This window comes from Petromyzon marinus, chromosome 23 (genome assembly GCF_048934315.1).
Source record: "Petromyzon marinus isolate PM22_M1 ecotype Great Lakes invasive population chromosome 23, UKy_Petmar_22M1.pri1.0, whole genome shotgun sequence".
Taxonomy (NCBI): Eukaryota; Metazoa; Chordata; class Hyperoartia; order Petromyzontiformes; family Petromyzontidae; genus Petromyzon; species Petromyzon marinus.
Genome location: NC_133689.1, coordinates 27965765 through 27980698, shown reverse-complemented (window position 1 = coordinate 27980698; position 14934 = coordinate 27965765). Strand labels below are relative to the sequence as shown.

The following is a 14934-nucleotide window of genomic DNA, read 5'->3' as shown; positions in this document are numbered from 1 at the left end:
GTGTGTGTACGTACGTGTGTGTGTGTATATTGTCCGGCAAAACAACCCCCTACCTCCTCGTGGTGCCGGACGGGCATCGCTGCCGTGGGCAGTGCTGTGGGGGGAGGGCCAATTCCGATTGGCCTTTCCCCTCATGACGTTTGTGACCACCACAACGGCCAAAAGGGGGCTCTGGACGGGTGCAAGGGGCTGGTAACCCCTCCAGCTTCAATAAATTACCGCTAAACCACGATGGAAAATTTTTATTCATAAGCTTGTACCGGAGGCCCCGGGGGAAAAGGCGTCTATGACGTCTCCTGGCCAAACCCCATTTGGCGGTGCCAGGAGATTGAATCCTTACCCTCGGGGCTCCTACAGAAACAACAAAAAACCACTACGTGTGGCCACGTGGAATGTTCGAACGCTCCCTGCGGAGGAGAGGCTGCCACTCCTCTGTCGGGAGCTGGACCGGTACTGCCTGGATCTCTGTGGTATTCAGGAGGTCCGATGGACCGGCTCTGACTCCTGCCACCATGAGGGGTGGACAGTCCTCTTCTCGGGGCAGGAGACTGCCAAACAACAGGGAGTGGCTCTTCTTTTGAACAAAATAATGAAGGGGGCACGGGAGCGTGGCGGTGAGGTGTGGGAAGCTGTAAGCCCCAGGCTACTTTGGGCTCACCTTCCCATCAAACAGAGGCGAGGAGTGGTGGTCGTGGTTACTTATGCCCCCACTGAAGACGAACATTCGTGGAGGGATGCAGGCAAGGCCGATGAGTCAGATGCCTTATATGACCTCCTGTCACAGGTGCTAGCTAAAGTGGCCCCTCGGGATAGAGTCATCTTGTTGGGTGACTTCAATGCCCGAGTTGGTCATGATGCTGGCACCTGGTCTGGAGTGATTGGAAGGCAGGGGCCAGATCAGCTCAATAACAATGGCAGGAGGCTGCTAGATTTTTGTGCAGCCCATGGGCTTGTAATTACCAACACACTGTTCAGGTATCGGCGCATCCACATAACATCATGGATGCATGCCGGGTCCAAGCAAAAACATCTGCTGGACTACATAGTGACGAAACAGCGGTTTCGTCACCAACCGTGAAGCTGATCTGCCCACTGACCATCGACATGTCATCTGCAAGATGCGCCTGCCATTCTTCCACTCCAGTGGTGGGTGTACACCCAGGACCCTATTCAAACCCTTAGCGGCATGGTCTCAGCAGCCGAATGAAAGTTGTATGCGAGAATTTAATCATCGCTTGGGGCTGGGGTTGGCATCGTCCCCCACTCCTCCTGATGTCGAGAGGCAATGGGCGAGGTTTAGGACTGTGACTCATGCAGCTGCAATGGCTGCTTTGGGTATGCGGTCCAGACCTCCCCAGAGACCCTGGCTGACAGAGGAGGTGTTCAGGATGGTTGAGAAAAAGCGACAGGCCCACTCTAATTGTCTACAGCATCCCACATCAGAGAATGAGGCTTAACGCAGCCTTCGCTCGGAGGTTCGGAGAGCCGTGAGGCGCTGCAAGGATGGGTGGTGGTCGCGGGTTGCTGAGGAGATGGAGTTTGCCTCAATGGCCCGCGATCACAAATCCCTATTTACCTCCATCAAAAAAGTAACCTGCAGCGCCACATCTATTACCATCATTAGGGGAAAGAACGGTGATCCAATCTCCAACCCCAGGAACAGGTTTGCAGATTTGCTGAGCATTTCTGTGAGGTCCTGGGGGAGGGGGAATCCCTCAGCCTGGAAAAAATCATGGGACAAAGTGGGGATAACCCTGCTGAGGCTGCGGTGCCTCAAATATTGGAGGAGGAAGTCACCCCCTGTGAGTGGTTGGCTGAGGTGCCATCCGTTGAGGAAGTAATGAAGGCCATCCAGAGTCTGAGACCAGGAAAGACACCGGGTAGAGATGATCTCCCAAGCGAAATTCTGAGGGAGGGTGGGTTTGTGCGCAGACTGCGCTACATGACATCATAACAACAGTCTGGGCCACTGGACGGGTTCCTCAGGATTGGAAGGATGCCCTGGTGGTCCCCTTCTTTAAGATGGGGGACCGCACAGACTGTAACAACTACAGGGGCATCTCACTCCTCAGTGTGCCGGGAAAGGTCTTGGCAAAGATTATTCAACATCGCCTTGCTAAGCACGCTGAGGAGAGGCTTGCGGAGCCCCAATGCAATTTCAGGAAAGGGCGGTCCTGCACAGATGCCATATTTTCTGTCCGTCTGCTACAGCAGAGGTGTAGGGAATTCCAACAAGACCTACATCTCTGCTTTATTGACCTGGTCAAGGCCTATGATACCATCAGTAGGCCTGGGCTCTGGGTTGTTCTTCGTGCTTTCGGAGTCCCTGACCCTCTGCTCACGCTCATTAAGGACCTTCATGATGGTGAGCATAGTCACTTTACACCTTGGGGTGCGGCAGGGATGTCCTCTGGCTCCAACATTATTTAGCATCTATTTCGACCACGTAGTTCGTGAAGCCTTCAGTAGCTGTACCAGAGGAATTTTCATCTGGTACAGATACAATGGGAGGCTGATCGATGCCCGGGTGCGGTTAAGGGGTGGCTCCCTATTGGTCAACCATGTTAGGTATGCCGACGACCTGGTAATTGCGGCTCACTCAGGGGAGGAGTTGGAGGCGCTGCTGCTGAAACTGGAGTGTGCCACTAAGAGGTGGGGCCTTACCATCAGCCCCACCAAAACGAAGCACCTGCCTGGGTATGTTGTACCATCGGGCACTCCATCCCCACAACTCCCAATCGGTGATGGGGCAGTTGTGGAGAGAGTGGAGAGTTTCCCATACCTGGGCAGTGTGCTCATGACCGGCTCCAGTTTAACAGCAGAGGTCTCACTCCGAATCAGTCGAGTGGCAATATCTTTTCATCGGTTGCGTAACGCTGTGTGGAAGCTACCTGGTCTGTCGCTCCGCACGAAGCTTCGGGTCTCCTCGGCCTCAGTCATTCCCTCCCTTCTCTACGCTTGCGAAACGTGGACCCCCCCTAATGCAACATCTCCGCCGGTTAGAAACATTTAGGCTGGCCTGCCTGCGATCAATCCTGGGTTTAACCAGGCTGGATTATGTGAGGAGCTCACAAATCCTCGAAAGATCTGGACAAAGTCCCATCGGTGAGCTCCTCCGGCAGGCAAGGCTGCGTTGGCTGGGCCATGAAGCCCGCATGCCCAATCACCGCATGCCCAAACAGCTTTTGTTCAGCCGGATCGAGGGGGCTAAACGGGTGCGGCACGGGCTAGAGAAGAGATGGAGTGATGTGGTACAGGAGGATGTGGAGCGGAGTGGACTTGCCGATGACTGGTACCAGCGGTGTTAAGATCGGCCTCTGTGGAGTAGGCTTGTGAAGGATGCTACTGGGCAGTTGGAGGCAGTCGCCCTCCAACAACAACAGAGGGCGGAGGAGCGATGCTCACAACAACGAGCGGAGCGCCGGGTGGCTAAAGCACAGCAAGTTGGCACAGTAGGGGGCACAGGTGGTGTATCAGCCAGTCATCTCAGTCATCTCAGTCAGTCGATCCGTGGCACCTGGGTCTGCCCCGTGACCTCCTGCCGGCGGGCGTTCGAGACTTCACGTGGCCTCAAGGTGCACATGGCCTGGCACAAGCGTCGTGGTGATGTCACAGCCACTTAGTGGCAAATGGCGGTTGTTGTTGTTGTGAGTCCATGTGTGTGTGTGTTAGTCCATATGTGTTTGTCAGTCCATATGCGTGTGTGTGTTTCCGTGTGTGTGTGCATCGATGTGTGTGTGTAAGTCCATATGTGTGTGTGTAGGTCAATGTGTGTGTGAGTCTATGTATGTGTAAGTTGATGTGTGTGTGTGGGTCCATGTGTGTGTAAGTCCATGTGTGTGTGTCTTCATCCATGTGTGTGTGTAAGTCCATATGTGTGTGTGTAGGTCGATGTGTGTGTGTGTGTGTGAGTCTGTGTGTGTGTGTGAGTCGATGTGTGTGTGCGAGTCCATATGTGCATGTGTAGGTCGATGTGTATGTGAGTCTATGTATGTGTGAGTCAATGTGTGTGTGTAAGTCAATGTGTGTGCGTGGGTCCATGTGTGTGTGTGTGTAAGTCCATATGTGTGTGTGTAGATCGATGTGTGTGTGTAAGTCTATGTGTGTGTGTGTAAGTCTATGTGTGTGTGTGAGTCGATGTGTGTGTGTAACTCCATGTGTGTGTGTCTAAAATCGATGTCTGTGTGTGTGAGTCCATATGTGCATGTGTGTGTAAGTTAATGTGTGTGTGTCTTTTTCGCCCGGGCAACGCCGGGTACTTCACGCTAGTAGCTATATATTTGCAGTGACATAGAATGGGTCACTACGGCGCATAGCGCTGGTTACTGACAGAGAGGGGAATTGTGGGTGTAGCAGCCGATCTGCCAGCAGAGCATGCAATGCCATGGAATGGGTCACTAGGGTGCGTACCGCTGGTTGCTGGCAGAGGGCATCTGAGGACGTAGCAGCCTGGTTGGTTAACAGGGCACGCGATAGGCCGGGGTAAGGGATGTAGGGCAAAGGTGACAGAGGGGACACGTGGAGTATAGCCCAGAACCTTCTAGTAGGTTTCAGAAGGGGGCATGGCCGAGGGCGGAGCCAGGCCACACTGGCGGGCATAAAAGGGAGGTCCCGAGGATGGATCAAAGCTGTCGTCTGGAATGGAACCCGTCGTGCTCCCAAGTCTTCATCCACGTTTTCGTCCTCATCTTCACCTCCTCGGCATTGTTGGTCAGGCAGTATCCTAGCTGTCCTGACCATAGTAATTATCCCCTGTACCAGTGATGGCTAGAATAAACGAGAGTGCCTCCTACTATTAGTGTCTCCTACTATTAGTGTCACTGAAGTGATTCACTACATATTTATAAATAGATAAACTAACTGCCACTACACTTGTCCCTGGTTTCTTCCGGAACGACAAAGTAGGGTTTAAATTTTCACTCCCACTACGGCACTCCGGGTCGCTGCGGCCAACTCCCACACCCTCCAAGTACGGTAATCCCTCATTATTCACGAACTTGCTATGAAAACTAAAAATAGATTTGACCCTTTTTGACAATAAAACAGGTGTGAAGATCTTCAAACACCAAGTAGATACCTTTTGCAATCTACATTAACCACACATAGTTGTGGTGAACATGCTAACAAAATAGATCCCATGATACACGAACTTGCTGTCCACAATTTTGGCTATCCGCGAATCACATCTGGAACTCTACACGACTACTGCATCCTGGGGCGGAGCCAGGATTTGAGGCCGGAGTGACATTGAACAAATTTTTATTTCAAGAATGATTAGAGAGTCAGGCTGTTGAACTAAGCGCCATCGGTTGGCGACACACTCTGACAATGCAGTTGCACAGAGTCCGCCAGACCGAGTGTCGTACACTTATACGCACAATGTCACCCCTGTCACTCCCCTTGGCTCCGCCCCTGACTGCATCGAGAGAGAAAGAAGGTGATGAGATAAAGTGATGAAATGAAGTGATGAGATAAAGTGATGAGATTAAGTGATGAGATGAAGTGATGAGAGAACATGTAATGCAAGAAAGTGATCATAATTTAAGATAAGTTCATTGATAAACGATTATTCAATACTGTATTTACTTTGTTTATTATAACCAATTATAATGTTTGCTCTTATGATAATCTGCATGTATTTAATCGTTTATTTATCTATTTATTTAAGGTAATTCATGACAAACATAGGTTTTCGCAGGCCAATACCATCCGCAAAATTTTATGTTCAAGAACATATCCGGAACGCATTCCTCACGAAAAACAAGGGAATACTGTACAGCAAAACCTCCTAAAGGCAGACTCGAGGAAGCCGGAATTTGGGGTAATCCAGAAAAAACAATTAATTCCCCATTACCATAGGATCTCCTGCAGGACACTGCACACTAAGGAAGCCGTGCGTGGCAGTGGGCGCTGCTCTGCAGTCACTCCGGTCGCATCGGTCGACCATTAAGCGCCATGCTAATATTTGTACTTATCAACATTAACAAATGTGAGACAAATTTTGATTTAAAGCTTTCGTGACTGCAGTAATTCATATTCTTAGTTTTTTCGGTAAAGTCACGTTGAAGAGAAACAACAAAATAACAAAATATATATAAAACAATAAAAAAAATTCTCACGACGTTTCGACCATAACTCAAATGGTCATCATCAGGTGTGTCGGTTTGCATAAATTTATTTTTAAAACGGCACATTTATTTATAAAAAACGTTGGCGTCACGCGCAGCCATTGGCAGTTTGCCCAGGACTAGTCCATCTATTTTTTTTAAAGAGGAGGGGGGAGACGAAATTTTTTATAATGTATGCTGTCTGAAAGCCACTGTAAGCGTGAACAATCAATCAATTTCAACCGAGAAGATGGATTCTATCTTAGCAATCATTGGAAAGATTTGATAAATCATTTCAGTTCTTGATTGATTGTTCACGCTTACAGTGGCTTTCAGACAGCATACATTATAAAAAATTTCGTCTCCCCCCTCCTCTTTTAAAAAAAAAATAGATGGACTAGTCCTGGGCAAACTGCCAATGGCTGCGCGTGACGCCAACGTTTTTTATAAATAAATGTGCCGTTTTAAAAATAAATTTATGCAAACCGACACACCTGATGATGACCGTTTGAGTTATGGTCGAAACGTCGTGAGAATTTTTTTATTGTTTTATATATATGTTGTTATTTTGTTGTTTCTCTTCAACGTGACTTTACCGAAAAAACTAAGAATAAAAATGTGAGACAAATTCAGCTAGCATTTTAAGAAATACGACTCATGTGCATTTGTATGCTATGAATTCAAAAATGCTTATGAACAGTTTAATATTGCATCATTCATGCAAATTGCATCTTGCAATCGCTGAGGAAGCACAGACAAGCTGGAAGACTGCCAGGTGGTGAGCCAGCATCAACAATTGCTCTGCAGCTCTCTATATATTAAGATGTTTTCAGATAATTAGTAAGTATTCGTAAATGTGGGAAAAAAACCTGGAGCACTCGTAAGTTGCATACCTATCCGCTGTATGAAATTAAGTGAACCCGTGCACTTGGAGACCTCCGTCCTCCACGTGCTCTGATAGAGCTGGCTCTCTCATTCTCTCCATTTTTTTTGTTACAATTACTTTTTCTTTATACACACAAGCCACTCAAAAAAATCTCTCCAGCCGCGCTAATCGGGCACCGGAGGCGAATAGTTTCAAACTGGCAACACTGTTCTTTTAATGTTTTTTGAGACGTCACTGTTGTCACTGCAAAGGGCCTCTGCCATGAACTGACTGAGGTGCGTACCTTAATGTGTTTTTGCTATTTGAGTTTTTTTGGCCCCCAGTAAGAACATTTTCCCCACCTCTGCTGTACAAGCCCAACTGCAAACATTCTACAATAGGACTACAGAGCTGAGGCAATTGCTGACACCGGTTTAGGCTGCCATCCAAACTTGTCCATGATTTCCCATGCCTCCGAATCACTCTCGTTCTCTCTCTAAGGCGGGAAACAAAACCGGCGAGTATTACGCATTCTACGTGGTCATGAGAGAAGCGGAGAGTGGAGGGCCGCACAGCAGCAGCAGACGCACACTCACCAAGGCCATGCACGGCATCCACAGGCGGGAGTGGACAGTGGAGCAGGCCCCCCGGGGGGCGATGGCGGCCAGCGTGTAGACTCCCTCTCCGGCGTGCCCGCCCCGCGCCCGCCGCAGCAGTGCCAGCGCCTCCGCGGTGCTCGCGCCGGGGGGGTTAGGGTCCCCGGCAGAAGCGCCAGCAGGCGGCGTCCACTGGCCGTAGGCGGAGGGGCCGGGTGCGCCGCCCGGATGGTGCTCAGCGCAGTGGGCCGGCCTGGCGCGCCCATTGAGGAAGCACCAGGTCGTGCTGACGACGGTGCGCAGACTCGGCGACAGCAGCTGCTGTACCTCGGCGATGTCGGCAACAAGGACGAGGGAGGGCGGCACGCTCACGCCGGACGCCACCACGTGCAGCACGGCCACCTTCACCCCGGCGCGAGCGGGCGGCCTCCGTGGGCCGCCAAGACCTCCCGCCATCTCTTCCCTGGAGTCGGTCGCGCACGACGGTGCCATATCCGTCGTGACGATTGGCACCAGCACCTTGATGGTGGTCGGGGAGCGCAACGAGTCCTTCATTTCGATATCGGCGTTTGATGCGGCTGATTTTAATATGCCCGCTTCATGCTCCGGCGCGGATCGACCGGAGCAGTTGTCATGTTTGCCGAGTTCAAGCGGCGGGCTCTTTGACAATCCCTCATCCATGCTGTCTTCAGATGCGACCATTCCTTTTGCATCCCGTGAAGGGGAGGACATTGACTGAACAGAAGATGAGTCCGTAAAATTTGCAGGAGATCCCTCCCGGTCCGTGGGTTCCATCGTGCAAAACTGTCTCACCAGCGTGGGCTTTCTGGACCTTGAGGAGTCGGTAGAATTAAATGACGATGATGATTTTGTAAAACCTTCAGATTTGATCAGGGGCTGCGATTTATCTCTCTTGTCAATCACCAAACCCACTTCCTCCTCAACCTCTCGAAGCTCCGATTCCTCCTCCCCTTCCTTGACCCTTTTCTGGTAGTGCTGCCGTCTCATATCCACGGCAATTTCTAGGCTGCTCGCAGGGGACAGCATCCTCTTGCTGCTCGGCGCCTGGTTGTCAAGCTGGGAAGAAATGCCCTGGCGAGAAGCACACACGGCCACCACCTTGTTGTTGTCATACAGCGGGTAGAGGACGCTGGAACGCATGGCCGAGTCGGTCCTCATCAGCTTGGTGTGCTTCTCGGAGAGCGACGCCGCGCCCCGCTGACCGAAAAGAACTCGCGGCTGGCTGCCGGGGCCCTGCGTCGACAGCAGCCCGGCGAGGGTGGTGTGCACCACGAGCTTGTGGCTCGACTTGCTGTGGTGGAGCGGCGGTGCCAGCAGAGAGTTCGATGACCACGCACCTTCCGCACTGCTCCTCTGCATTCTGGATGAAGGCAAATGATCACTCCCCACTTCGTCCTGCAGAGGCTCGCCCAGAGAGAACGTGACGGCAGGATAGGTCACGACTTCCGCCTGCACCGCCGTGTCCAGGCCGCGAAGCCCGTGTTGCGTGTCCTGCTTGTAGCTTTCTCTCGGCCGGGGCGGGCTGCCCTGCTGGTGATAAAACACACCGGGGGGCTGCGGAAATGGCTGCAATGGCAGCTTAAGCAGAAGCTGCTGAGCCTGCAGCTGCAGCAGGTGGTTGTGTACGAGCTGATACGGCAGTCGCTGCGGAGTCTCACTCAGGTGCTGCAGGGAGAGCTCGTAGTTGTGGGCCTGTGAAGGGTGTACGAAGGGCGGCAGAGGCGGCTGCATGTGTCCACTCTGCGGTAGATGATGCGAGTGGGGGAGTCGTGGGGGTGAACAGCTGCTCATCTGCGGCTTGAGCGAATGCAAGTAGGACGCTTTCTGCCCCATTTGCCACTTGAAGTCTTCCATGTTTTGGGTCGCAGACTGCGGGGACGGTGGCCTCACAGACGTTTCTGGCGAGCAGTAACGCAGACTTAACAATGCAGGGGAGGCGGGACGAGGGGGAGGCGGGTGCAGGCCCGCCTGGGACGTGAAAGTGATGTGCTCTTTTAGAGGTGATTCCTGCACCTCGCTGTACCCGCTCAGTGAGGTCTGGCGCACCAGGCACATCTTCCTTCGCTCGCGGAGAGGGGATGAGGTTAACGGCTGAGACGAGTCCATGTCCAGGCCAAGCGGGGGTGGCGGAGAGTTGGATATGCTCCCACAGTCGAAGGACTTGCTGCGTATTTCCGCCATACCCGGGCCGGCGTACTGGGGGCTCCGGGCCTGCTCCGACGCAGAACGTCGCATCTCACGGCTGTGGTGGTGCTGCCGATGGTGGTGAGAGGTGGGGACGGTTAGAAATGCCACCTCCTCTTGCCGCGGCTTCTCTTCTGGCTCCGCTTTGGGTTTCTCGTCATCCAGCTCAACTCGGTCCAGCGAGATGGAGAGGCTGGAGCAGCGCGACAAGTTGCTCTCGAGGCTGGGGCTGCGCGAGAGTGACCCGGAGAAGGAGGAATCAGTGCTCGACTCGAACGACGAGTTCCCGAGCTCAGCAAGACGAAGCCGCTTCTTCTTGGGAGGAAGTTTCTCTGGAGGAAGCTGCGAAAGGGTTTCACTCCTCTTGGGCCAAGAGAAATCCTCTTCCATTTTTTTCTCACTCTCCTTCTCCGGGGCATCTGTTGGCTGCACGAGATCCGGTTCCTCCGTGACAAGAATTTCTGGCACCTGGATGTTGTTCTGCCGAACAAGTTTGGTTCCGCGAATGCTCAAAGAGTCTGCCAACGAAGCTTGGTCTTCTTTGTTGTGCTCCGTCGCTTGCAAGGCCGGCAATGAACACTGCTGCTGCTGCTGCGACCACTGTGCCCCTTTACACCCATCGGGAGACAACGACCGCGCCGTTTCCAAGCTGTCGGCTCTCTCGAAGGAGCTTGGTTGGCTGAGCGACTTTGTGTGTTGGATGACAGAGATCTCATTGTGACTGCCTACGCTGCTGTAACAACTGAGACCGCTTTCGAGGCTGAGCCCACGTCGGGATCCACCGTCCACCAGCAGCTGCGGCGGCTGAGGTTTTACAGGGTCACTGTGCTGCCACTTTGGGGCTTGGCTGTTCATGGTCACGGGCGCCGTGACACTGACATCCCTAGGCCCTTCAGGCACATCATGTTTTTCGAACACCGAATCATGATCATCTAAGTAAGGCTCCTCAATGAAACCAGAGAGCATTGGCTGAGCGATGCCGGCAGGCACGCACTCTGTGAGCATATCTTCCTCATCTCCAACGCTCCTTTGCTTACGTCGTTTCCTGATGAGTAGAGAGCGATCCGAAGCCTTGCCGGCCCCTGTCTCCCCCTCGTGCGCCGCATCGCCTGCCGGGGATTCCATCTCCAGGGAGCTGTTACTGCTGGAGGGAAACATGTGCAGCTCGGAGCAGTAGAGCCTCTTGTGAACGATATAATTTTCCACTTTCTTGTACGTCACTTTGCATGTGTGGCACTCGTAAAACGAACCTCGGCTGTAGCGCGCCGGCCTGCGCGCTCTCACGTGCTGCTCCCCCGTCGTGGGGCTCGCGCGACGACCGACATTTAACCCCTCGCCCATGTCCTGCAGATTCTGGCTCGCGCCCACCATGGGGACCCTACTGCTTTGCGACGCCGTCGGGACCTTGCTTTCACTGGCCACCGGAAACTCATCGGCTTGGACGGCTGTCTGCCTCACCAGCGACCTGTGGTTGGCGAAGTACAAGTTGGAGGAGGAGGAGTACGCGTCCCCGTGGAATGTGGACGCTGGCTCGTCGAACGAGTGGCTGCCCCTGAGCGGGACGGGCGTTTTCACCTCAGTGTCGTCCGGCCGTGTGTAGCTTGGCATAGAGTTGCTGCGGGGAAAACCCGGCGTTTCCAAACTGGGAACAAGTAAATATTCACCACCGGCTTCCGATTTCACAGGGGCTGGTTTGTAAATGGCAGCTGCTATGGCCATCTTTGACATTTTATCGTCAGTCCCAGTACCGTCTCCATCCCTGTAAGTGTCAGTTGCACCGGAAGAGTCGATGCTGCAAGCTACGTGGCTTCTGTCTATAGTTGCGTGCTGTGCAGTAGGCTGAGTGTTTGACGGTTTTCTTTCTGTGCTTAGAGAAATGGAATGTTCAGAGGGTGTCCACGAGCTCACGAGTCGTTCCTTTTTTAAGGAAACCTCTTCTATATGTGCTGGCACACGATTGGGCATGGCTCTGCCTCTCGAGTGAATCGGAAAGTTGCGTCCGAGCACGATGTCCTTGTACGACAATGGATGGAAGTTAGTGGGGCTAGTGAGCGGCTGGTCGGCACTCTCCGATCGTGAAAAGTAGCCCGAGTCTGTGCTACTTTTGCTTCCAAAGGTGTTTGGCCTGAGGAGGTTTTCCGATGAAGCCGACCGTAAATTTGCCTCCTCAGTTACTTTTGCTGACCAGTTGAGCTTTGGTTTCGGCGACCGCTGCTTCTCAGACTCCTCCATGCAAACGTTCACATCAGACGTCAAGGGCTTCCTGAAGGAATCTGTGAATTGTGTTGATGGCGAAGCCGATGGATTAGGAGGGACGAGGACAACTCTCGGCAAAAACGACTGCATGTCGCCCGTGCCCTGGGACCCTTTGGCGCTCCCACTCATCCTCTCTGCATTCTCCTCTCCTGAACGGTGCTGAGGAATGTCCTGAGTTCGATCACCATCGTGTTTCTCTTTAGTATCGGCTGAGAGCTCTGTTTGGCAAGGAGACGTCTTCACTCTTTGCTGTCCATAATCGAAACACGATTCCGATAACAGTCCCGCAGAGCAGTCCTTGACGTCCAAGCTCGCATCCTCCACCGCGGTCTCATCATCCGTGTCTGTGCTCTCGTCCAGCTCGGAATGGGCCTCCTGATCTATCTCCAGTTTCCCAACGCCAAGCTGCTCCTCCATCGCGAGCGACTTCTCGGCGGAAGCTGATCTCTCCAGTGAAAAGGATTTCTCAATCTCAGTCCAGTCCCCACTGCCGCCGTCGTCGGTTCCGCACACAAGGCCGGCCTTGACTGCATGTGCGTGGGACTTGCGATGCTTGTAGAGGTTGCTCTTGGTCTTGAAGGCGAAGCCGCAGGCCAGGCATGGGTACGGCCTCTCCCCGGTGTGCGAACGGATGTGCTTCTTCAGCACGCTCGGCTTGGCGCACGCACGGCCGCAGTAGGGACACACATACTTGCCGGGCTTCTTTGGCCTTGAGTCTCTATCTCTCGCCGGTCTCCCCCTGCCGCTCTGCCCCCGGTACTGCGCATACACCTGGCCGCCTTTCGCCTCTGCCGGCACGTAGCACGGCGCTGCGTATGGACCAGAGCTCTCACTTGGGCCCTCCTGCGAAGACGGCAGTGGCCCAGCGCGACGCGTTCCCTGCGCTGGAAGTGGGACGTGGGGCGGCTGCTGCGATGGCGGAGCGGGCGGTCCAGCGCGCGAGTACTGGGTGGGGTACACATACTGCACCACGCCCCCCCTCACCCTGTAGCGCGCACCGCCGTGTGGGGGCGCCACGAACCGCTGCTGCCGCAGATGCTGCTGCTGCTGCTCCCCCCAATGAGTCTGGGGCCTCTGCTCGCCGGGCCTCGGCGCGATCTGGTTGCGGTTCCGGCTTTCGTCATCGCCACGGTGCAAACTCTGCTCCGGCTGCGCTCCCCCCTTATGCCGATGCTCGGCAGATGCTGTCTTGTTAAATTGGCCGTCGTCGCCGCCGTGCTTCTCCTGCGCGAGGACGTATGTGTGCGGCGAGGCCAAGCCCGGCTCCCTCGGCTTGGGCCGCATCTGAGTTTGCTGCTCCGCGGTCAGTGTCCCATAGCGCTGCTCCACAACGTCGCCGCTCTCGTCGTCGTTTGCCTGCCTCAGCAGGGTCAGATCGGGCTCCACGGCCTGAAGCAGCACGTCCAGCGGACTGCTGCCCCCCCGGGCCTTGTCCAGCAGGCTAGCTGCTCTGCCCGGCTGCCACTTGGCGTCGCTCGCTGCTAGAACGGAGTTCCCAAGCAGCGCCGCGTCGCACCCCAGGCTCCACTGGGGCTGCCTGCCACTCGACATGTCATCGGAATTATCGCGGGATAATTTTTTGTAAATTACATGTTAATTGTAATTTCCGCCGACACGTTAATTATAATCAAGCGCTCGCGTGGGGATTATTTTTGACAGGCGATAGCCGCCTGGTGCGAGTGGGCTGCTCTTCCACCTCTCCCGGGCGGCGGTGGGCATGGGCGTTAGGAGCTTCGCTGAGCCACGGTGGAAACCGGCGGTGGTGGCACCATCTCCAAAGGGACGATCGGACCGGGGCAGTGTCCGCGGAGGGTCACTGCCGGCGCTGGTGGCCGGGATTGGCGATGCGGCCGGGCGCGTCGCCCGTGGCGCCGTCAGTCCGTCGTGACCGTTTAGAGCCCCGGCATCCGTCCACGGCCGTCATGTGGACCTGAAACATAACAATGGATTTTTTTTAAATAAAGACTTTGGAAATTTCATGAAACTCTCGTGTGCTGCTTTTGACAAATTTTGGTGAACCACTTTGCAAACACCATTTGCTTGTGAAACGAGAATGAACTAAGCAAAATATGTACAATGCAGAGTGTAGTTACATGGTTTGATGTGAGAGCAGCTTGCTTCTGTTTCATTCGGAATTGAAGTCACCAGACTCACAGACTTTAAATGCCCCACCGTCACTAGTCAAATGCACCAGACGAGATAACTCACTCTCACCGCTTATGCTTGCTCACTAACGCTCTCGCTACTCATGATAACGCACTAACACTTTCACCACTCTTGATAACGCACTAACACTCTCAAAACTCATAATGCACCAACAATCTCACCACTCATGATAACGCACTAACACTCATGCCCTGATTCAGCGCTTTTTGTCAACCCACTGCTGAATGATTCAGCCACGGAGTTTTTGATCATACTTCATCATGCAGGTTCGTGCCCAAAACAGGTTCGGTTGTCACTCACCACTGATGTTAGCCATGGCCAAGAACAAAAATTGGGTTCACAGTGAGGTGCGCAAACCAATGCGCCACTGCACTACCCATACTCATAAAAATATAATTGTATATTTTTTTTTTACTTGAGGTAATTATTCGAGAATTGGAGGTGATCAAATATTTTCACCCTCTGCTTTTGCATTTATGGGCAACACATTACCAGAAATTACACATGCCCCACACGTTTCAGTAAAATGACCAAGCGTTTCAGTCTTGTAGCCCTGCTTTTACAGTCGAGGCACGACATTATCGAGACGTGCGTGTGGGCGTCCACAAATCTCATTCTGGTGATTACACCCACAAAGAAAGCAGAGTCCCTCTCTCTCTCTCTGCCATCTGAAGACGTGAAAATACCATTGAACCTTAGTTTACTCTAAGTTAAAATTATCTGAATGTCTTTTGACATA

General features: G+C 53.2%; 1 protein-coding gene across 5 annotated transcripts in view; it reads right to left on the bottom strand.

Moving 5' to 3' along the window:
• HIVEP2 (HIVEP zinc finger 2) overlaps window positions 1–14934 on the bottom strand; it is a 135017-nt gene that overhangs the window by 21533 nt on the left and 98550 nt on the right. For all 5 annotated transcript variants that reach the window (XM_076069139.1, XM_076069138.1, XM_076069137.1 and 2 more), the window contains one exon: window positions 7569–13959. In XM_076069139.1, coding sequence (XP_075925254.1) covers window positions 7569–13580 — 6012 coding nt within the window. In that variant the 5' untranslated portion in view covers window positions 13581–13959. The remainder of the gene's footprint in view (window positions 1–7568; window positions 13960–14934) is intronic.